At 41.0% G+C, this 16,061-nt stretch overlaps 1 protein-coding gene across 2 annotated transcripts; it reads right to left on the reverse strand.

Moving 5' to 3' along the window:
- Window positions 1–7,312: 7,312 nt before the first annotated feature.
- On the reverse strand, window positions 7,313–9,154 carry LOC149240699 (DNA replication licensing factor MCM5-like). Of its 2 annotated transcripts, XR_016245547.1 has the most exons (6): window positions 9,101–9,154; window positions 8,874–8,983; window positions 8,625–8,754; window positions 8,362–8,463; window positions 7,757–8,023; window positions 7,313–7,723 (listed from the first exon to the last, which is right to left on the reverse strand). XR_016245547.1 is itself a non-coding variant. In XM_089367352.1 (5 exons), the coding sequence occupies exons 1-5, from the start codon at window positions 9,137–9,139 to the stop codon at window positions 7,940–7,942; spliced, it is 465 nt and encodes a 154-aa protein (XP_089223478.1). In that variant the 5' UTR covers window positions 9,140–9,154; the 3' UTR covers window positions 7,313–7,939. The 2 variants fall into 2 exon arrangements, 1 of the variants encoding a protein (XP_089223478.1); XM_089367352.1 differs by having other exon boundaries at window positions 7,313–8,023.
- Window positions 9,155–16,061: the final 6,907 nt, after the last annotated feature.

Consider the following 16,061-nt stretch of genomic DNA (forward strand, 5'->3'; position numbering starts at 1 on the left):
TTTTTTGGATTTCCTAGTGAAAAAATTTGTGGCCAAATCTTGATTTGTGTTGTTTAAACTGGTTTTTTAATTGCATATATAGATTCAACACCCTCAAAAATCTCTGGGGCACTTTCTTTGTGAAGAGTTCACCTAGACAGCTTGTGATTTCAATGAATCCCTAGCAGATTTTAGACAAATTTAATAAGAAAACTTTCCAAAAAATCACATTTAAAAACTATTAGAATCTAAAAATATCTTGCAATCCTAAAAATAAGAGCAAGTTCAAACCATTAACCTTGCTGTTATCTACCAGATTCCTGATATATATAAAAATGCCCATGGTTGCCCCTATAAACAACATTTGCTCACCTGAAAACAAAGCACTGCTATCGAGGAGAGGGGAGACTGCACGAATCACAAACAAACGAAAGAGACTGTTAAAAATTGTTGCTTGTTGCAGATTTTGTTTCTTTCTTGATTGCAGTTATAGTATCTGTCCTTACCTTTGGGTATATTGGCTGTGAGATAAGAAGTGAGGAGAAGCGGAGGACACCATTAAAGCAGCAGTAGCAGAGGAGGTTTCGATTGGGGCGACCTGGGAACACATCCACATTACTCTAAACTCTTGATCTCTCCATTAGTCCTGTGAATGTGTTGCAAGGTCACCCCAGTCAAGCCTGCTCTGTCTCATTTATTCATGTGAGCCCAATATGCAGGGGAAACCCTTTCTGAAACTGCGTCAATGAATGTCTGTAATTTATAATTTATTGAAATGAGATTGATAGAGAAGGATAAAGGAACCGAAATCTGGTAGTACAAGTAATACACGTGAAGTGCATATATGGCCCTGAGATTTATGTTGAGTTAGGTTAGTATGAAATTGCAATGTATGGAATGTAGTCCACTACTATTTTTACCAGAAAAAATTGAATAGTACAAACAATAATACTTTATTATAATAATAGAACGAATTGAAGTATAGTAAGGTTTGAAGGTGTCAAAGCCAGTGTGAATGCTGACGTGTCTAACAGTGACTATTGAGACTATGACATTAGCCAGGGACTTGCACACCAAAACCCAAAACCAGTTTCTGGCCCGATAAATCTTTTGTTCATGGATGATATGTTATAAATCATATACATTTCACAACTTGCTTGACCATGCTAAGATAAGCACCGTACCTACCTAATGTATAAAAGAAGACTGATAAGCAGGAGGAGGGGTAGGCAGTCCACTGCCAAAGCGATGGTTGCTGTAATTAATAGAGGAATTGTAAGAACCGTGCTCTAATATGTCTGATTTTGAGTCTGAGTCAGTAAAGAAAAATGCTCAAATGTAACTATGTGCTCCTTCAGCAACCATGATGTCATGGTGACTTGGGAGCTCCACAGGCAATTTGTGAATTTCTAACCATTACATTAACCCACTTGCAACTTCTCTCGGTAATTCCTTCCTCGCATCTCTATTAGATACTTAATAGACATTTTAACATAGGATAATGTATAAAACATAGGGAGAACATCAAGGTCTACAATGGAATTTATTGTGAGTATTAAAATGTTTAGATATTTGTTTTCAGATATTCTAATATAATCCCACTACAGCAGAGTGAGGTAAAAATGTTAGAGAATTCCCAAAACAAAAAATACTTGTGCCATTTTGACTTCTTTTGAAGTTGGAAATTCTTCAGAGAAATAATCCCAACAACAATGTTAAGATACACACAATAATCCCAAAATAGAGACATCCAGTTATGCCACTCTAGTAAGATCACCTGAAATATCACATAGAAAACAACCACAAACCAAGGATCGCCCATGTGGCATGGCACTGAAACCGTTTACAATGTTAGTAACAAAATGAGGAAGGATACTATGACATTAGCCAGGGACTTGCACACCAAAACTAGTTTCTGGCCTGATAAATCTTTTGTTCACGGATGATATGTTATAAACCATATACATTTCACACTTTGCATACGTATAGAAGTTCAGTTCGGCTAAACTTAACAGAAAGGAAGTATATCTCTAGGTGATAATGACAACTCTTCCATGTTACACTTAAGCTCAGTACCTTGTAAGGATTTTGTACTAGAGGGTGCAGATTTGTGTAATAGTAGATAAAAATCAACTCTCTACTACCATTTTTAAATATTTCTAATAAATTTTTATATTTCTAAATCAAATTCCATGAATTTGCCAGAATTCTTAATTCCATTGCTAATTTGTAAATAGTTGCACACATATGTTATTGCAGTTTAGGGTGGGATAACTGTGTACACTGTTCCAGGTGGGAGAAATCTGTGCATAGATTGATAAAGGAAAAAAAAACCACTTGCTATTCAGAAAAAATACCAAAAAAGGTCGTGAAAATAAATTAATATAAATACATACTCGCCTTGATTTTTTAACCATTAAAAAAAATTAGCATTTATTTTTGTTCAATATAATATAAAATAACAAACAAACATCTTCAATGAAACGAGATTCGAAAGAAGGAAAATCTTGAATTTGAAACTATGTGGCATGTAAGTTGTCTGAAATTTGAATATACAAACTGAAATTAATGAACATCAGTGACATTATTTCGTCAAATCTCTACTCGTTGGAGCCAATGCACAATATATTCATTCGCAAATTCCAAATACAGTCAAAGGACACACAATAAACAGACCAAACGCAGAAGCTAGTCTTCCACAATTTTCAAGTATTGATATCATTATCTGATTGGATACTCAAAGTAGAAAAATAAACAGATACATTTAAATTATTCACGTTTAGTGCAAATATGTAAAATGCAAAAGGGCAACCCTTACACTACAAGGTGGGTCAGTGCATCTCAAGAACTGAACCAATAAGAAGCAACCCTTGTAGCCACAATAATGACCCACATTCAAACCCTGGAGGCATAAAGCCTTGATCTTGTGTATTATTTAGTTGAGTTTGATGACCATGACCACATGTTAAGTGACAATGGTGGTGTAAGAAACAGTCTCTTATTCAGTTTGTGAACCCTACCGAGATCATGTGGAGTTGGGTTTCATAAATCTAAAAATGAGAGAAATGAAGACATAAATGGTACAAGAAACAAGTGTCTTATTAAGTTACTCAGGCTGTGGGCTTTATTGCAATAATACAGAGTTGAGGTTTACAACTCACCATGCATCAAAAAACAAGAGAGAATTAAGGACGAATGGTACAAGAAGCAGGTATTTTATTCAAGTTGTGGGCTTTACTGCAGTAATGTGGAGTTGGGGTTCCTTTTTACCTACAGATCCAAGAATAAAATAAAAAGGAATGAGGGCACGGATGGTACAAGAAATATGCACTTTTTTCAAGTTGTGGGCTTTACTGCAATAATGCAGATTTATGAAAGCATGGTACAAGAAATAGGTCTTTTGTTCAGGTTGTGGGCTTTACTGTGATCATGCGAAGTTGGGATTCTTTTTCTCTCACAGAGCTATACAAAGGGCAGGAATGAGGACAAGTATGGTACAAAAAATTGTTCCTATTTATTCAAGCTATGTACTTTACTTCAATAATGCAGATTCATAAGGCTGTTTAACTTCACTTCAATAATGCAGATTCATATAAGGATGGTATAAGAAACACGTCTCTTAATCAGGTTGTCGGTTCTATTGCAACCATGAGAGTTGGGGTTACGGTTCATGAGCTCCATACCACTATCTTGAGTTCTACGGCAATATTGCATTATTCGTATTTACCTGGCACCGTGAGACAGCACAGTCTACAGTGTCGCTTATCTTAATAAAATGTCATTGGTGGGAACTTATTCATTTAGACAAAGTTTTTGTCTTGTTCTAGAAGACTACCCTTCTCAGGCATTTCCTCCCAAGTTTCTAGTCTGGTTATTACTATCCTCGGTCTTCAATTCGTCCTTCTTCCTTAAGGCTTAAACTACAGAAAACGGTCTTGTACATCAAAGTACCATTGGTCCTTCTTCCTTAAACTACAGATAACAGTCTTGTACATCAAAATACCATTGCTAAACGATGCTGCTGTAAATCAAACAGGTGGGCTACAGTGAAAATGGTTAATTAACTTAACAGAGTACTTTCATCATAGTGCATTACATTTATATGTGCTCTAATAATACTATATGAACTCACCAGGCATATGGAACAAGTTAAGTCAATATCCAGTTTGAATCAAGAACAGTGCAGGACAAAGATGGTTTTTCACCATCAAAGGTTAGCGAATAGTCCTCCGACAAATCAGACACAGGCGTTACACCATTGCTAAGATTCATTGAGTTGATTCGGAATGCAATGAGTTCATTCAACCAGGGAGACTGAAGAATCTCCCTGGTTGAATGAACTCATTGCATTCCGAATCAACTCAATGAGACTTAAGTTAATGAATTCAAACAAATCAAAGCTAGTGAATTCCAACAAACCTAAATTGATGGAATGAAACAAAACAAAGCTACTAAATTCCAACAAAGCTAGATTGATGGAATGAAATGGAGTGATTCCATGCTTACCTGCGTATTCAGGGCCCAGATAACCAAAAGTGCCGGCCAGCCTGGTTTCAACAGAAAACTTTCCATCAGGGGCCAGCTTGACCAACTCGAAATCCGAGACCTTGGCCCTCATGTCGTCGCCCAGAAGAATATTAGAGGGCTTCAGATCTCTGTGAATGAAGCTCGTCTGTGCAAGGCTGTGCAGGTACTCAACTCCGCGGGCGACATCGAGGGCAATGGAATGAAATGGAGTGATTCCATGTGTACCTGCGTATTCAGGGGCCAGATAACCAAAAGTGTCGGCCAGCCTGGTTTCAACAGAAAACTTTCCATCAGGGGCCAGCTTGACCAACTCGAAATCCGAGACCTTGGCCCTCATGTCGTCGCCCAGAAGGATATTAGAGGGCTTCAGATCTCTGTGAATGAAGCTCGTCTGTGCAAGGCTGTGCAGGTACTCAACTCCGCGGGCGACATCGAGGGCAATGGAATGAAATGGAGTGATTCCATGCGTACCTGCGTATTCAGGGGCCAGATAACCAAAAGTGCCGGCTAGCCTGGTTTCAACAGAAAACTTTCCATCAGGGGCCAGCTTGACCAACTCGAAATCCGAGACCTTGGCCCTCATGTCGTCGCCCAGAAGGATATTAGAGGGCTTCAGATCTCTGTGAATGAAGCTCGTCCGTGCAAGGTTGTGCAGGTACTCAACTCCGCGGGCGACATCGAGGGCAAAGCTAAGCCTCTGTTTCCATTCTAGCGGCCTCAGCCCGGCCGCCGCCCATTCAAACAGATGCAGACTCAGCGGCCCCTGGGGCATATACTCGTACACCAGCATCTTCTCCCCGCCGTCGATACAGTACCCAAGGAGACGAAGCCGATGCGCTGCTCAGGCAGTTAAGGAGTTGCAGCTATCTCAACATGATCCAACGATTCAAGATGGCTCAATCGTCTAACATATCATCTAATGGTGCAAAGTAATGACACGTAGGCAGAGAGCAAAGTTGATTTCAGAGGGGAATGCCTTACGGCGTAATAAACACGTAAGACAGAGTATTCCCTATGAATATGCGATAACCCACACAAACTCCTTCCATGCAGAGGACCACCATAAAATCCACCATGGCTTTCCCTGTACTTCCATAAACAGCAAAGCCCAGATCTCCAAAGCTATATTTTCTGAAATCCTTGCCTTTTGAGGGCCCTCTTAGACCACACCAACAGCGTCATGCCATAATAGGCAATGCATGCCACCAGTGCCAGTACAATAAGGCCTGAGGGCCATCCAGTCTTCATGAAAGTGTAGGTCAATCCCAGCACCCCTGCTCCTACAATCAATACCATTTTCGACTCTAAATATGTCGGGATTAATGGAGGCTACAAGGAATAAGAGTATCTTCCATGAATTCAAAAAACTGTTAACCCCGCACCCACCCTTGATCTTCATCTTCAGAAGTTTTCTTCCCACAGCAAAAAACGCTGCTGACCCAAATCAGACGAGAAGACAGAGATACGAAAATGTGAGAACCAGAATCATAAAACAGGAAGCAGATAAAAAAATCTGCAAACTGGGGATTCGGTTCCAAAAATCTGAGAATCCAAACCAAAAATGGTCTGAATACCGCCACCCACTTCGATATACCCATAAAATTTCCCTGTGTCGCTTCAGACCTCAGGGCGTGCGACTCTTCACTGATCAGAATGTTCTTCACTGATGATCTAATGGCTGGAGATTATTTAATCGTCTAACAATCCATTTAACGGCCCACGTCGAGACACGGTTGCATGGAGGGGAGTTCGTTTCAGAGGGAACGCCTTACGGCGTAACTAGAATGAGAATGAAAATGCATAGAAATAAACAGGTGGGGATGAGTTAGTGATGAGATTTGTTATCCTCGTACACTATTGGCGTTTTAATAAACAAATTTATATATACATATAAGTTAAATTTATACATACATGCAAGTTCGAAACAAATTTGAATAATAAGTGAAATGAATAAAAAATATTTAACACTTTTACTAGAATAACAATCCATTTCGCATGAAAGAGATCCTGATTTTTCTTTATGAGCAGCTTTGCATACAATTTACCCTGTATGAACTTTTTCAAACTATATTTACATTGTCTTTATTGGACTGACTTATATCGTCTCTATTATTTTCCAACATATTTTAATGGACTGATTAACATTATATGAAAATTTCTGCGCAGCATCAACGCGCATAATGACATGTAAATTTCAAAAACAAAATGGCAATGTCACAGAGAAACGAAGGATCAACTTCAGAAGGACAGAACAGTGAACATTTTCTTTAACGTTCTGATAAATAACAGCAATAGGTATCCAGTACCTAGCAGATGCAATGGCATAGAACCAACAGCTGACACATTGTCTCTTCTTCCTATGCAGAAGAATATAAGAAACTCAAAATGGATTGGAAACATATACTTGTACGCAGCTTTCAGCTTTTCAAACAAGAGTGTTGGTAGCTCACATATTTATATTCAACTTTTTGGTAATGACAAAATCCAATAGATGGACAGAGGAGGAAACTGCACAATAATAACACAAATTCTGATATGAACTGTTGCTCAGTAAATTGCATTGATTCAAATACTTAAAGCTAAGTGATTACATAGACTCAAACTTGCTAAGAACAAAGATACTAATCTTAACTCATGTGTGATTGACACTTCGCAGTCTCTTGTAAGAGTTGCTATCATATTCTAATTTTTTCGCAGTCTCTTGTAAGAGTTGCTGTCATATTCTAATTTTTTTCCAGCTCAGTTGAAGAGGTAGCACTTGGAATATCTGTAGTACATAGTTTTGTTCAGAATTGAACCATAGAAATCTTGAAGACCAAACCTCTCCACTTAACTATTAAACCAGATTTTCGAAACTAAACTCTCATACTCTACCTATCTGTGTGATTCACTGAGAGCAACATCAGAAAATGGTGATCAGAAAATGGTGAACTGAGATCCATCCTATAAAACAAACCATAAGAAATTGAAATGCATGTAACAGTGGAAAGAAAGTAGCAGAGAAAACTTATGTGAAAATGCATACTTGTTTGACTAGTTGCAGAGTCTAATAGCGAGGAGGAGGAGCAGGGTAAACATATTTGGGAGGTGTGGGGAGTTTGTGGACTGGTGGAGGAGAAGAGGGGTGGGGTTTTCCTGTGGGAGCTGGAATGTAGGGAACCCTTGTAAGAGTCGGAGGAGGGACCTCGTAAGCATGACTTGGTTTGGGAGGAGGGACCTCGTAAGCATGACTTGATTTGGGAGGAGGGACCTCGTAAGCATGACTTTACCACGATATTTATCATAATAAAACTGCCTCTTGTGTCGAGACCATTATAGAAAAGCCTTTTGGAAGGATGCCTGTTGAAGAAAATAAACTTTACACAAAACTGGCACTGCCTAGCCGCGGCCCTCTGTTAGGGTCCTAACAGTATCAGATCACTCATCTTTAACTTTACACTTTGCGAACTATGACACGCCTTTCTCTCTTGTATTCCACTTCATCCCTTTGATGCATGATAAGGAGAGCTCTTCGAACCTGAAATGAACAAATCAGCCCACTTGGTGAAAACCATGGCTATGATATCATTACTTCAGAGAAGCTGTAAACAACCTATCATATCATTACTTAAGAGAGGCTGTAAACAACATCATTAGCAAGGTTCTATAGGTGACGAAAGCCATTTCTCCCCGTGATATACATTGCCTGTTGCGCAAACTACCCATAAAATGATCTACGGGTAAGCAATATAACTCCAATATTGAGCTAGCTAACAAAACTAATTATAGAAGTAACATGTACTGACATTGGAAAATTATAATAATAAAATAGTCACTGCCAAAACTCAGCAATATAATGAGTGTTGTAATTCTTACAGTTGATTCATTCAACCCCATTCTGACCATATCATCAATCAGACGCCTCTCAGATACGTTGATGCCGATTCCCATCCGTCTCTTTATCTGTGTCTCAACTTGCTGTTACAAGCATGTGGCACTAGCATGAGCAACCATCAATTTTCTTTATTGTTGCAAATCAAAGACCATGACATAGTTCGCAAGCATAGCAGGCTTTTGGTTTGAAGAAAGAATCCACAAATATAGCTGTTCTTACTTGCTAGATTAGATGAGACGCGTACCTGAATTTCACTTCTCATTTCTGGTGTCAAACTTATTTGTTCAGCAATGCCAGAGCGTGCAGCATCCATAGTAGAAACATTGAAAAGCCTCAAAGCTTCTGTGACATGTTCCTCTGTTGCTACAGTTGACCTGCATTAAAAACAATATTTTCAATTTTTCAGATGCAATCTGACTAAGGAAATCGATTGACTTTGATTAACAATAATGCATACATTGAAAAATTACAAAATAATGCTAGGACTACTCACAATTGCATCTTTGCAATGGACTCGCTTAATCGAATAATAGCTTCTAACTGCCTCACTGTTATAGGTATGGCAGGAGAATCTCCACTTTCATGAGCCTGTTGGCGCATTTGCTGAAAATTCCAGACATAATACCGATGATTCCACAATCAAAAACCGATTGAAAGTATTTTTTTTGGAAAACTCATATTTCCCATCCAGAAAAACGACCCACAAACAAATGAGAGTACCTGTCTAATCCTAACATAGTTATAGACCTTGGCCCTCATGTCGTCGCCCAGAAGGATATTAGAGGGCTTCAGATCTCTGTGAATGAAGCTCGTCCGTGCAAGGCTGTGCAGGTACTCAACTCCGCGGGCGACATCGAGGGCAAAGCTAAGCCTCTGTTTCCATTCTAGCGGCCTCAGCCCGGCCGCCGCCCATTCAAACAGATGCAGACTCAGCGGCCCCTGGGGCATATACTCGTACACCAGCATCTTCTCCCCGCCGTCGATACAGTACCCAAGGAGACGAAGCCGATGCGCTGCTCAGGCAGTTAAGGAGTTGCAGCTGATCCAACGACTCAAGATGGCTCAATCGTCTAACATATCATCTAATGGTGCACAGTAATGACACGTAGGCAGAGAGCAAAGTTGATTTCAGAGGGGAACGCCTTACGGCGTAATTATTTTTCATACTTCTTTCATGATCTAGCTGAGGCGGGCATTCCCATGCTCAACTTTATAAATTCATTTTTCTGTACATAGAACAGACAATCGTCTGATGGTAGACTGATAATTTTGATGAAATTATCATCCTTTGAGTAGGATGATTATCTGCTGCAATGATGTACATGTCAATGTCTTTATCTTTCCTGAATATATATCGCAGCCCGGATGGATGAAACTAGATCCGGGGTCTTCAAACTCGTTCGATCTTCACTCTAAGTACAAGTCGATCCATGTGAGAATTGTTCTGAAGTCGAACATGCAAAGACATCGCTTGATTACCGGTCAATGAGGTAAACTGTTAACAAGCGCGAGAGGAATCACCGATAATGATAATGACCCTCAAGGTACTGCAGTACAATTCACGTGGTGTGAATAAAGGACTTGGCGTCGAACACCACGCAAAATCTTTCGGTCGAAGGTCATTGATGTATACCTGTCGCCGGAAGTGAGAAACTTGCCATTGAGGCATGCAAGCTTCAAAGTACTGAAGGGGTTGTTCCTAGATCAACTTCTCGGATAATGAGCTGATGTCGACAAGAAGTGATCCGTCAAAGGAGGGCCTTAATGAATCTCACATCAGTGACACGGAACGGAGCTAATGATTTTAATGGAGGTGAAAACGATCTGTGACATATGATTCAGGGTGGCGGTCATGAAAGGATGAAGGATAATGTATGGTAGTGGATGGGACACGGTTGACTTTTCTGAACGACTTCTCTTGAACATATGGCGACACTGATGCGATGGATCGGTACCATTACCCCAAATATGGATGGTATGGCGAGACCATGGATGTGACCGGTGAACGAAACAACCCAACCCGATTGTGGTACGGAGGAAAAGTGTCATGTTCAAGAGCGACTTGCTACCATCAAAGTTTTCTTTAGCTTCTCCCAATTTTTCCCCAGTCATTGCTGACCAGTACCTCTTTATTTTTGTCAAGCTTGAGGAGGATAACATATGCTTGTTCTATAACCTGCCCTTCGGGCAAGCCCATCGCTATGTTTTAACGAGCCTAGCGATAGTGAAACTCGTTCTCGTCTAAAGACAAGTTTGTCGCTATTTAATGATTTTAACGAGTCTAACGACAAGGATAACTCGGTCCTTTTCATTTATAGAGAGTCTGAAAAGGTACATAAAGTTAACTCCAAAAGTCCTTTTTCGTCATCTAATCCCTTAAGTCCGAAAAACTATAAAACAATACAGAAGGGATGAGTTTTCGATAGTTTTAACGAGCCAAATAAAACAAGCGCTCAATCTTTTTGTGCAATAATCCCTCAGGTCCAAAAAGATTAAAATCTAGAGGAGGGATAGCTCTCCCGGTCGCTTTAACGAGCTGGAAGGCCAAAACTCAACAATCTTTTCATATTTTACGAGTCAGATGAAAAGAGCTTAAAGAAGACTCGTCTTTTGAGGAACGAGTGATAAATAGGGTTAGCAGCTGATTCCAGGTACAAGTTGGAATTTTCCAAGCACGGCAGTGTCACAAGGATGGCTAGGTGTAATCACTCTTCGCAGCTATTCCTCAAAATGGGTAAACAATCATATGGAGGTGAACGATCGGCCAAATGAAAAGTGGAGGCGACGGTGCAAACACGGCCAAGGCTTTAATGGCTGATGATATTACATTCACAGTGGTTATTTACCGGGATAGTTCATTTTTTAACGAGCTTAAACGCGGGTGGAAACATTTGCTCGATCTTATGCTTATTTTTTAACGAGCATGAACTATGTGCTAAAACTGCTCGAATCTTGCGTTTATTTTTTAACGAGCATGAACTGTGTGCTAAAACTGCTCGATAAGTTTGCATGCCCCCAGCATAATAACGCAAATCGAGGTGCATGCCCCCCAAGCTTCATTGCATTCAACTCGGTGGTTGGAATGAAGTTTTACCTTTGAGATTTGGAAAGGGGATTGTTTCATTTTTTGATGAGGTTGACACAGTAAAAGTACTATCCTCATGACTCCTTGTTTCATTTTTTAACGAGGTTGACATAAGATAAGAACCGTCCTCGGAGTCCAAATCCTTTAGATGTAGAAGGTTTCATATTCCACTGTGGCCACTTCCGCCAGATTACTTGGAGGCGGTAGGGCAAAAGTACCCATTAAAGCAGGGTCTTTTAGGAGACCTACTCCGATATTTTGGAGCGAATGATCGCTTCTATGGATCATTGGAATGCTTCCCGTAACTTGTGAACTGTTGGGGAGAAAAGTTTGTTGGTCGACGATTGTAATTCTTCCTTGGAAGGGAAATGTAATCTTCCTAAAGTAGGTTGACACAACTGCGACCATGGCATAGATCCACGGTCTTCCTAGTAGGATGTTTTAATCAAGATTCCCATCGATGACTTCAACATCTATTTCTACTGTTTTCCCTCCTAGTTCAACTTTCAAGTTACTTAGGATACCATATGGGGTATATGTCCTTCCGTCGAATGCTTTTAATGTCGTCGAAGATCGCGACAAGGTTGGAGATCCTAAAGTTTTCCAGCAACTCATCGACATAATGCATGTAGATGCCCCCTCATCAATAATTGTTCGATGAACAGTTTTGTTGAGGGCTTTCACTTGAATAAGGAAAGCTAGTTGAGCTGGTAACTGAGGGTCATATCCTTTATGATCAAAGGCCACAAGATTGGAATCCATTGGGTCAATCCCACCTATTGCTGATAATAAAGCTTGCTCTTGGGAGAAGCAATTTTGCGGTACCTCAAGTGTCGACATAGCGGACGGCGATTGGGCCAGGTCCTCTATCTGTGCTATTTTCGCACAAGGATTAAATGTTGATTTGTGTACTGCTCCCTTTTGCGACTTTATCATTGGCTCAGGAACGATGGGTGGCACAACTTCGGTCAAAGTTGTTGTCGAACTACTAGGTTGTTCATTAGCCTTGTTGTTCGACAGCTTTGGATTCCTGTAATCTTTATTCCTCGTCAAAGCATCATTTTGCTGCTTTGATACAGACAACATAAGCACTTGGGATCGGGAAGCATTTTGATTAGCAACCAGTTCGGTTCCCGGGCTTGGAAATGGATCAGTCAACACAGCTGAGGTTTTCGAACTCTTAAAGAATCTTTTAAGCTTAGCTTTGTATGGACAATCTGCTATCCAATGATCCTCATCGCATATATGACACCCCGCAGGGGGTTTCCTTTTTCTCCCTTTCTTTTTCTTCTTGCCCCCTGGTTGCTTCAGTTGTTTGCCCTTGTCGTCCGACACGGCACTTACTTCCGAGGCAAGAAGTTCCTCATTTGCATTTTGACCGGAAATCTTACGGGCCTTTTTAGATATAGCCTTTGTCGATTTCATGTCTGTTGCGCCAATCATGCCATCGCCGGCATGAGAGTCATTGTTTGATTTAGGAGGAGGAGGAATTGAGAATTCCGGTCTAGGGGCATCAGGTATTTTGTCGTAGAGCGTGTCGGACTGAGTGTAAACCAAGTCCAGATATTGCGCACGAGCGATTACTTGCTCTTCCGTTACGACTCCCCCCTTTGCCACATCTTCCATGATGGCAGGAAGTAATGACTTGATAAACCATTCAGCTAATAGCTGATCGGGAACGTACGTTTTTACCATCCTACGACGACGTCGCCACTCATGTATATGATCAGATATGTGAGTGGCCGTTGTCTGTTTGAAGTTGGTTAGGAGTTCCGTTCCCGTTTCATACCTTATGGGTAATTGAAAATGGGTTAAGAAAGTCGTGGCTAGGGTACTGAAGTTGTCGAATGAAGCTCTAGGCAATTCGATATACCATTTTGCTACCGGGCCAGTTAACGTCCTCTGAAAAAGGCGAAGCCTAATCGAATCATCATTTAGGGTGTTTGATGAACACCACAGATGAAAGGTCATCACATGATTCGACGGATCTTCACCCGGATTTCCATTAAATTTAGGAATATCTGACGGAAGTTTATGTGGAATCGCTGGCCACTAAGGGGCATAAGCAATTGGATCATTCGTCAACCGGTTTAGATCTGGTAATTCTAGAGTTGCTACAAAGGGCAACTGTTGATTCGGGTTAGGCGAAGCATACCCAGGATAAGATGGAATCGCCTGAGCAGTGGGTCTTTGCATACCAGCATAATTTAATTGATGTTGGTATGACTGATACGGTTGGTGGACTTGACCACTGTAAAGCGGTTGGTTTTGACCGTTTTGAATATACGGTTGTCCACTGTTCGCAAAGATCTGTTGCTCAGAACCTTGGTACACTTGCTGGAATTGTGGTTGTTGGTATTGCACCAGCCATGGTTGTGAAGCCATGTTCTGTTGTGCTATACTAACTGTTGGGCCAAGGTGTGGGGTAATTGTACCCGTTTGGACCTGTGTCGTCCCACCAGTTGGCGATTGTGGTTGTGTTATAGGGTCAAGGGGCTGTTGCATTACAACCTGAGAAATCTGAGGTTGGCATACAACAGGCAACGTTTGGACTTGCGACACTGTCACAATAGCCGGTGTGGTCGGGATGTTCGTCATAGGTACACACTGTTGCATAGAATACACAACCCTTGGTTGTTGAGGTAGCATAGGTACCCAACCACTTGATGTAATTCCAGTATAACCTGAATACTATTGTGAACTCCCGTATGGATACCCTCCCGGAGGGGGTAGTGAAAGGGCATACTGCCCCCCATACGGTAGCAATCCGGAACTCAAGGGGATCGTTTGTCCTTGTGGACTGGATTGCCCAAATTGACCTCCAAATGGATCAATCTGGCGAGTCTCAACATAAGAGTTGCCGGATATTATTCCAGATGAACAAACTAGAACAGACCAAATTGTCGAAATAGTCCCTTGGTGGACTCCTTCTAGCTGTTGTGAGCTAGTCGGGACAGATGGTATGCCGGCAAACATTGTCGGAGTGACAACAGGGGCTTCTGCTGTCGCTGTGTCATTCGACACAGTCCTAGATGTTGATGGTTGTTCAGACATTTTGAGTCTATCCAATAGATTGCCTAGCGATTCTACAGGGACTTCCACTTGTGGTAGACTAACTTCTGATGTAGAAGGAAATAGAGTGACCCCTACTCCAAAATGGGTTGGAGTACTTGCTTGCGGATCCTCTACAATTTCCTCTATTGCAATCAAACCCGGTGGAAGAGGAAGACCGTCAGGTTCGTAAAATATTTCTGGTGCCGAAAAAGGGGTTGAATTGACAGCGATAGTTGTTTGAGGAGCAAGACTCTCTGAACCGGTTACAGATGGAACTGGTTCAGCAACGCAAGTATTTTCCCCCAGACTAGGATCAGTGTTACTGTCCCTCTGTGGCTGTTGAACTTCTTCTATAGAGGCAGGGTTTCCAGAAATGTTTGGAGTAACCGGAATCTCAGATGTTGTTGGAACACTTGTTCTAACTTTGATAGGAGATTTCGAACCGGTTAAACGAGTTCGATTTGTCCGTACTGTTTTCGATTCCGGAGACAAAGACGGTTGACTCGTAAGCCTCCGCGAACGACGGGGTTTCAATTGACTTTCTTCCACGATTGCGGATTACTCGATCAACCAAAATACAAAAGGGGAAAGTGTGTTTCCGAATTAAATGAATTTCTTAGACGCTTTTAGACACAACTTGCTTTTTCAGTTTTAAAGAGTCAAGAAAAAGCTAAAGATGACTCTAGTCTCCTTCGATGTTTTAACGAGCCCGAAGTGACAAATGCTCGGATGGAATTTTTCTGTTATAGAGTCTGAAAAAGGCCAAAAGGAACTTCTCTAGAGTTCTAGGCAGAGGGAGTGCCAAACTTTTCGCAAAACCGCAGAATACTTTTTAGGGTACGGGCGGTCGATCTTCCTGAATGCTGTGTTCAGTGCATTGCGATCAGTAGGGTGGCTGACACGGCTTCCTATGGATAAAGGTTTTATGCCTATAGGGGTCTCCCAATATATACGCGACGGTACGTGGGAGCACAATCCGTACTGGCGCTATCGTCCCTCAGGAGGAATCACCCACCATCCACGAGATCGACAGTCACCAGGCTTTACAACGCCGGAACACGTCTCTAGCCTAGACCTCTATGTTGTGCGTTATGTTGCAAAGCGTTGTTAAGTTCATTCAATTTATTTTAGGTTGATCTTTTTAAAGTTTGCCTTTCAAGGTTCACCACGAGATGTATGATACAAATTCCTAAATGCAGTCTAAAGATGATAAGCAAGCTTTATATCTTTTCAACTTTGAAAATCCTAGCTACTAAGGGAAAAGAAAGACACCATCTTTTCTCAAAGAGCAATCAGCACACTCTAATGCACTTTTCCTAAATCAAACATGCAAACTATCAAATGCAAATGCACAATGCAGGTGTTTGTTTTCCGCTTTCTTAGTATTGATGCCTACAAAGAAAGCTTTTTGCACAACTTTGAATTTGCTTTTAAATAACCAATACAAACAAGTTTACTTTTTCGAAATCAGAGAGGGTAGAAGAGATTACAACACTTAACGATTTTCGAAATGAATACTTGTTTCGACACTTAAAAGAGACA

The sequence above is a fragment of the Pinus tabuliformis genome, chromosome 8 (assembly GCF_031772625.1).
Source record: "Pinus tabuliformis cultivar Carrire ecotype Pingquan chromosome 8, CPIR1, whole genome shotgun sequence".
Lineage (NCBI taxonomy): Eukaryota > Viridiplantae > Streptophyta > Pinopsida > Pinales > Pinaceae > Pinus > Pinus tabuliformis.

Excerpts from the sequence above, each read along its gene's own strand:
- LOC149240699 (XM_089367352.1), bottom strand. The coding sequence starts at position 9,139 with ATGAGGGCCAAGGTCTATAACTATGTTAGGATTAGACAG. Across the intron at positions 8,755-8,873 it reads TCCATTGCAAAGATGCAATT|GTCAACTGTAGCAACAGAGG; the intron begins GTGAGTAGTCCT and ends TTTTTAATGCAG. Across the intron at positions 8,024-8,361 it reads TGGGGTTGAATGAATCAACT|GTTCGAAGAGCTCTCCTTAT; the intron begins GTAAGAATTACA and ends TGTTCATTTCAG.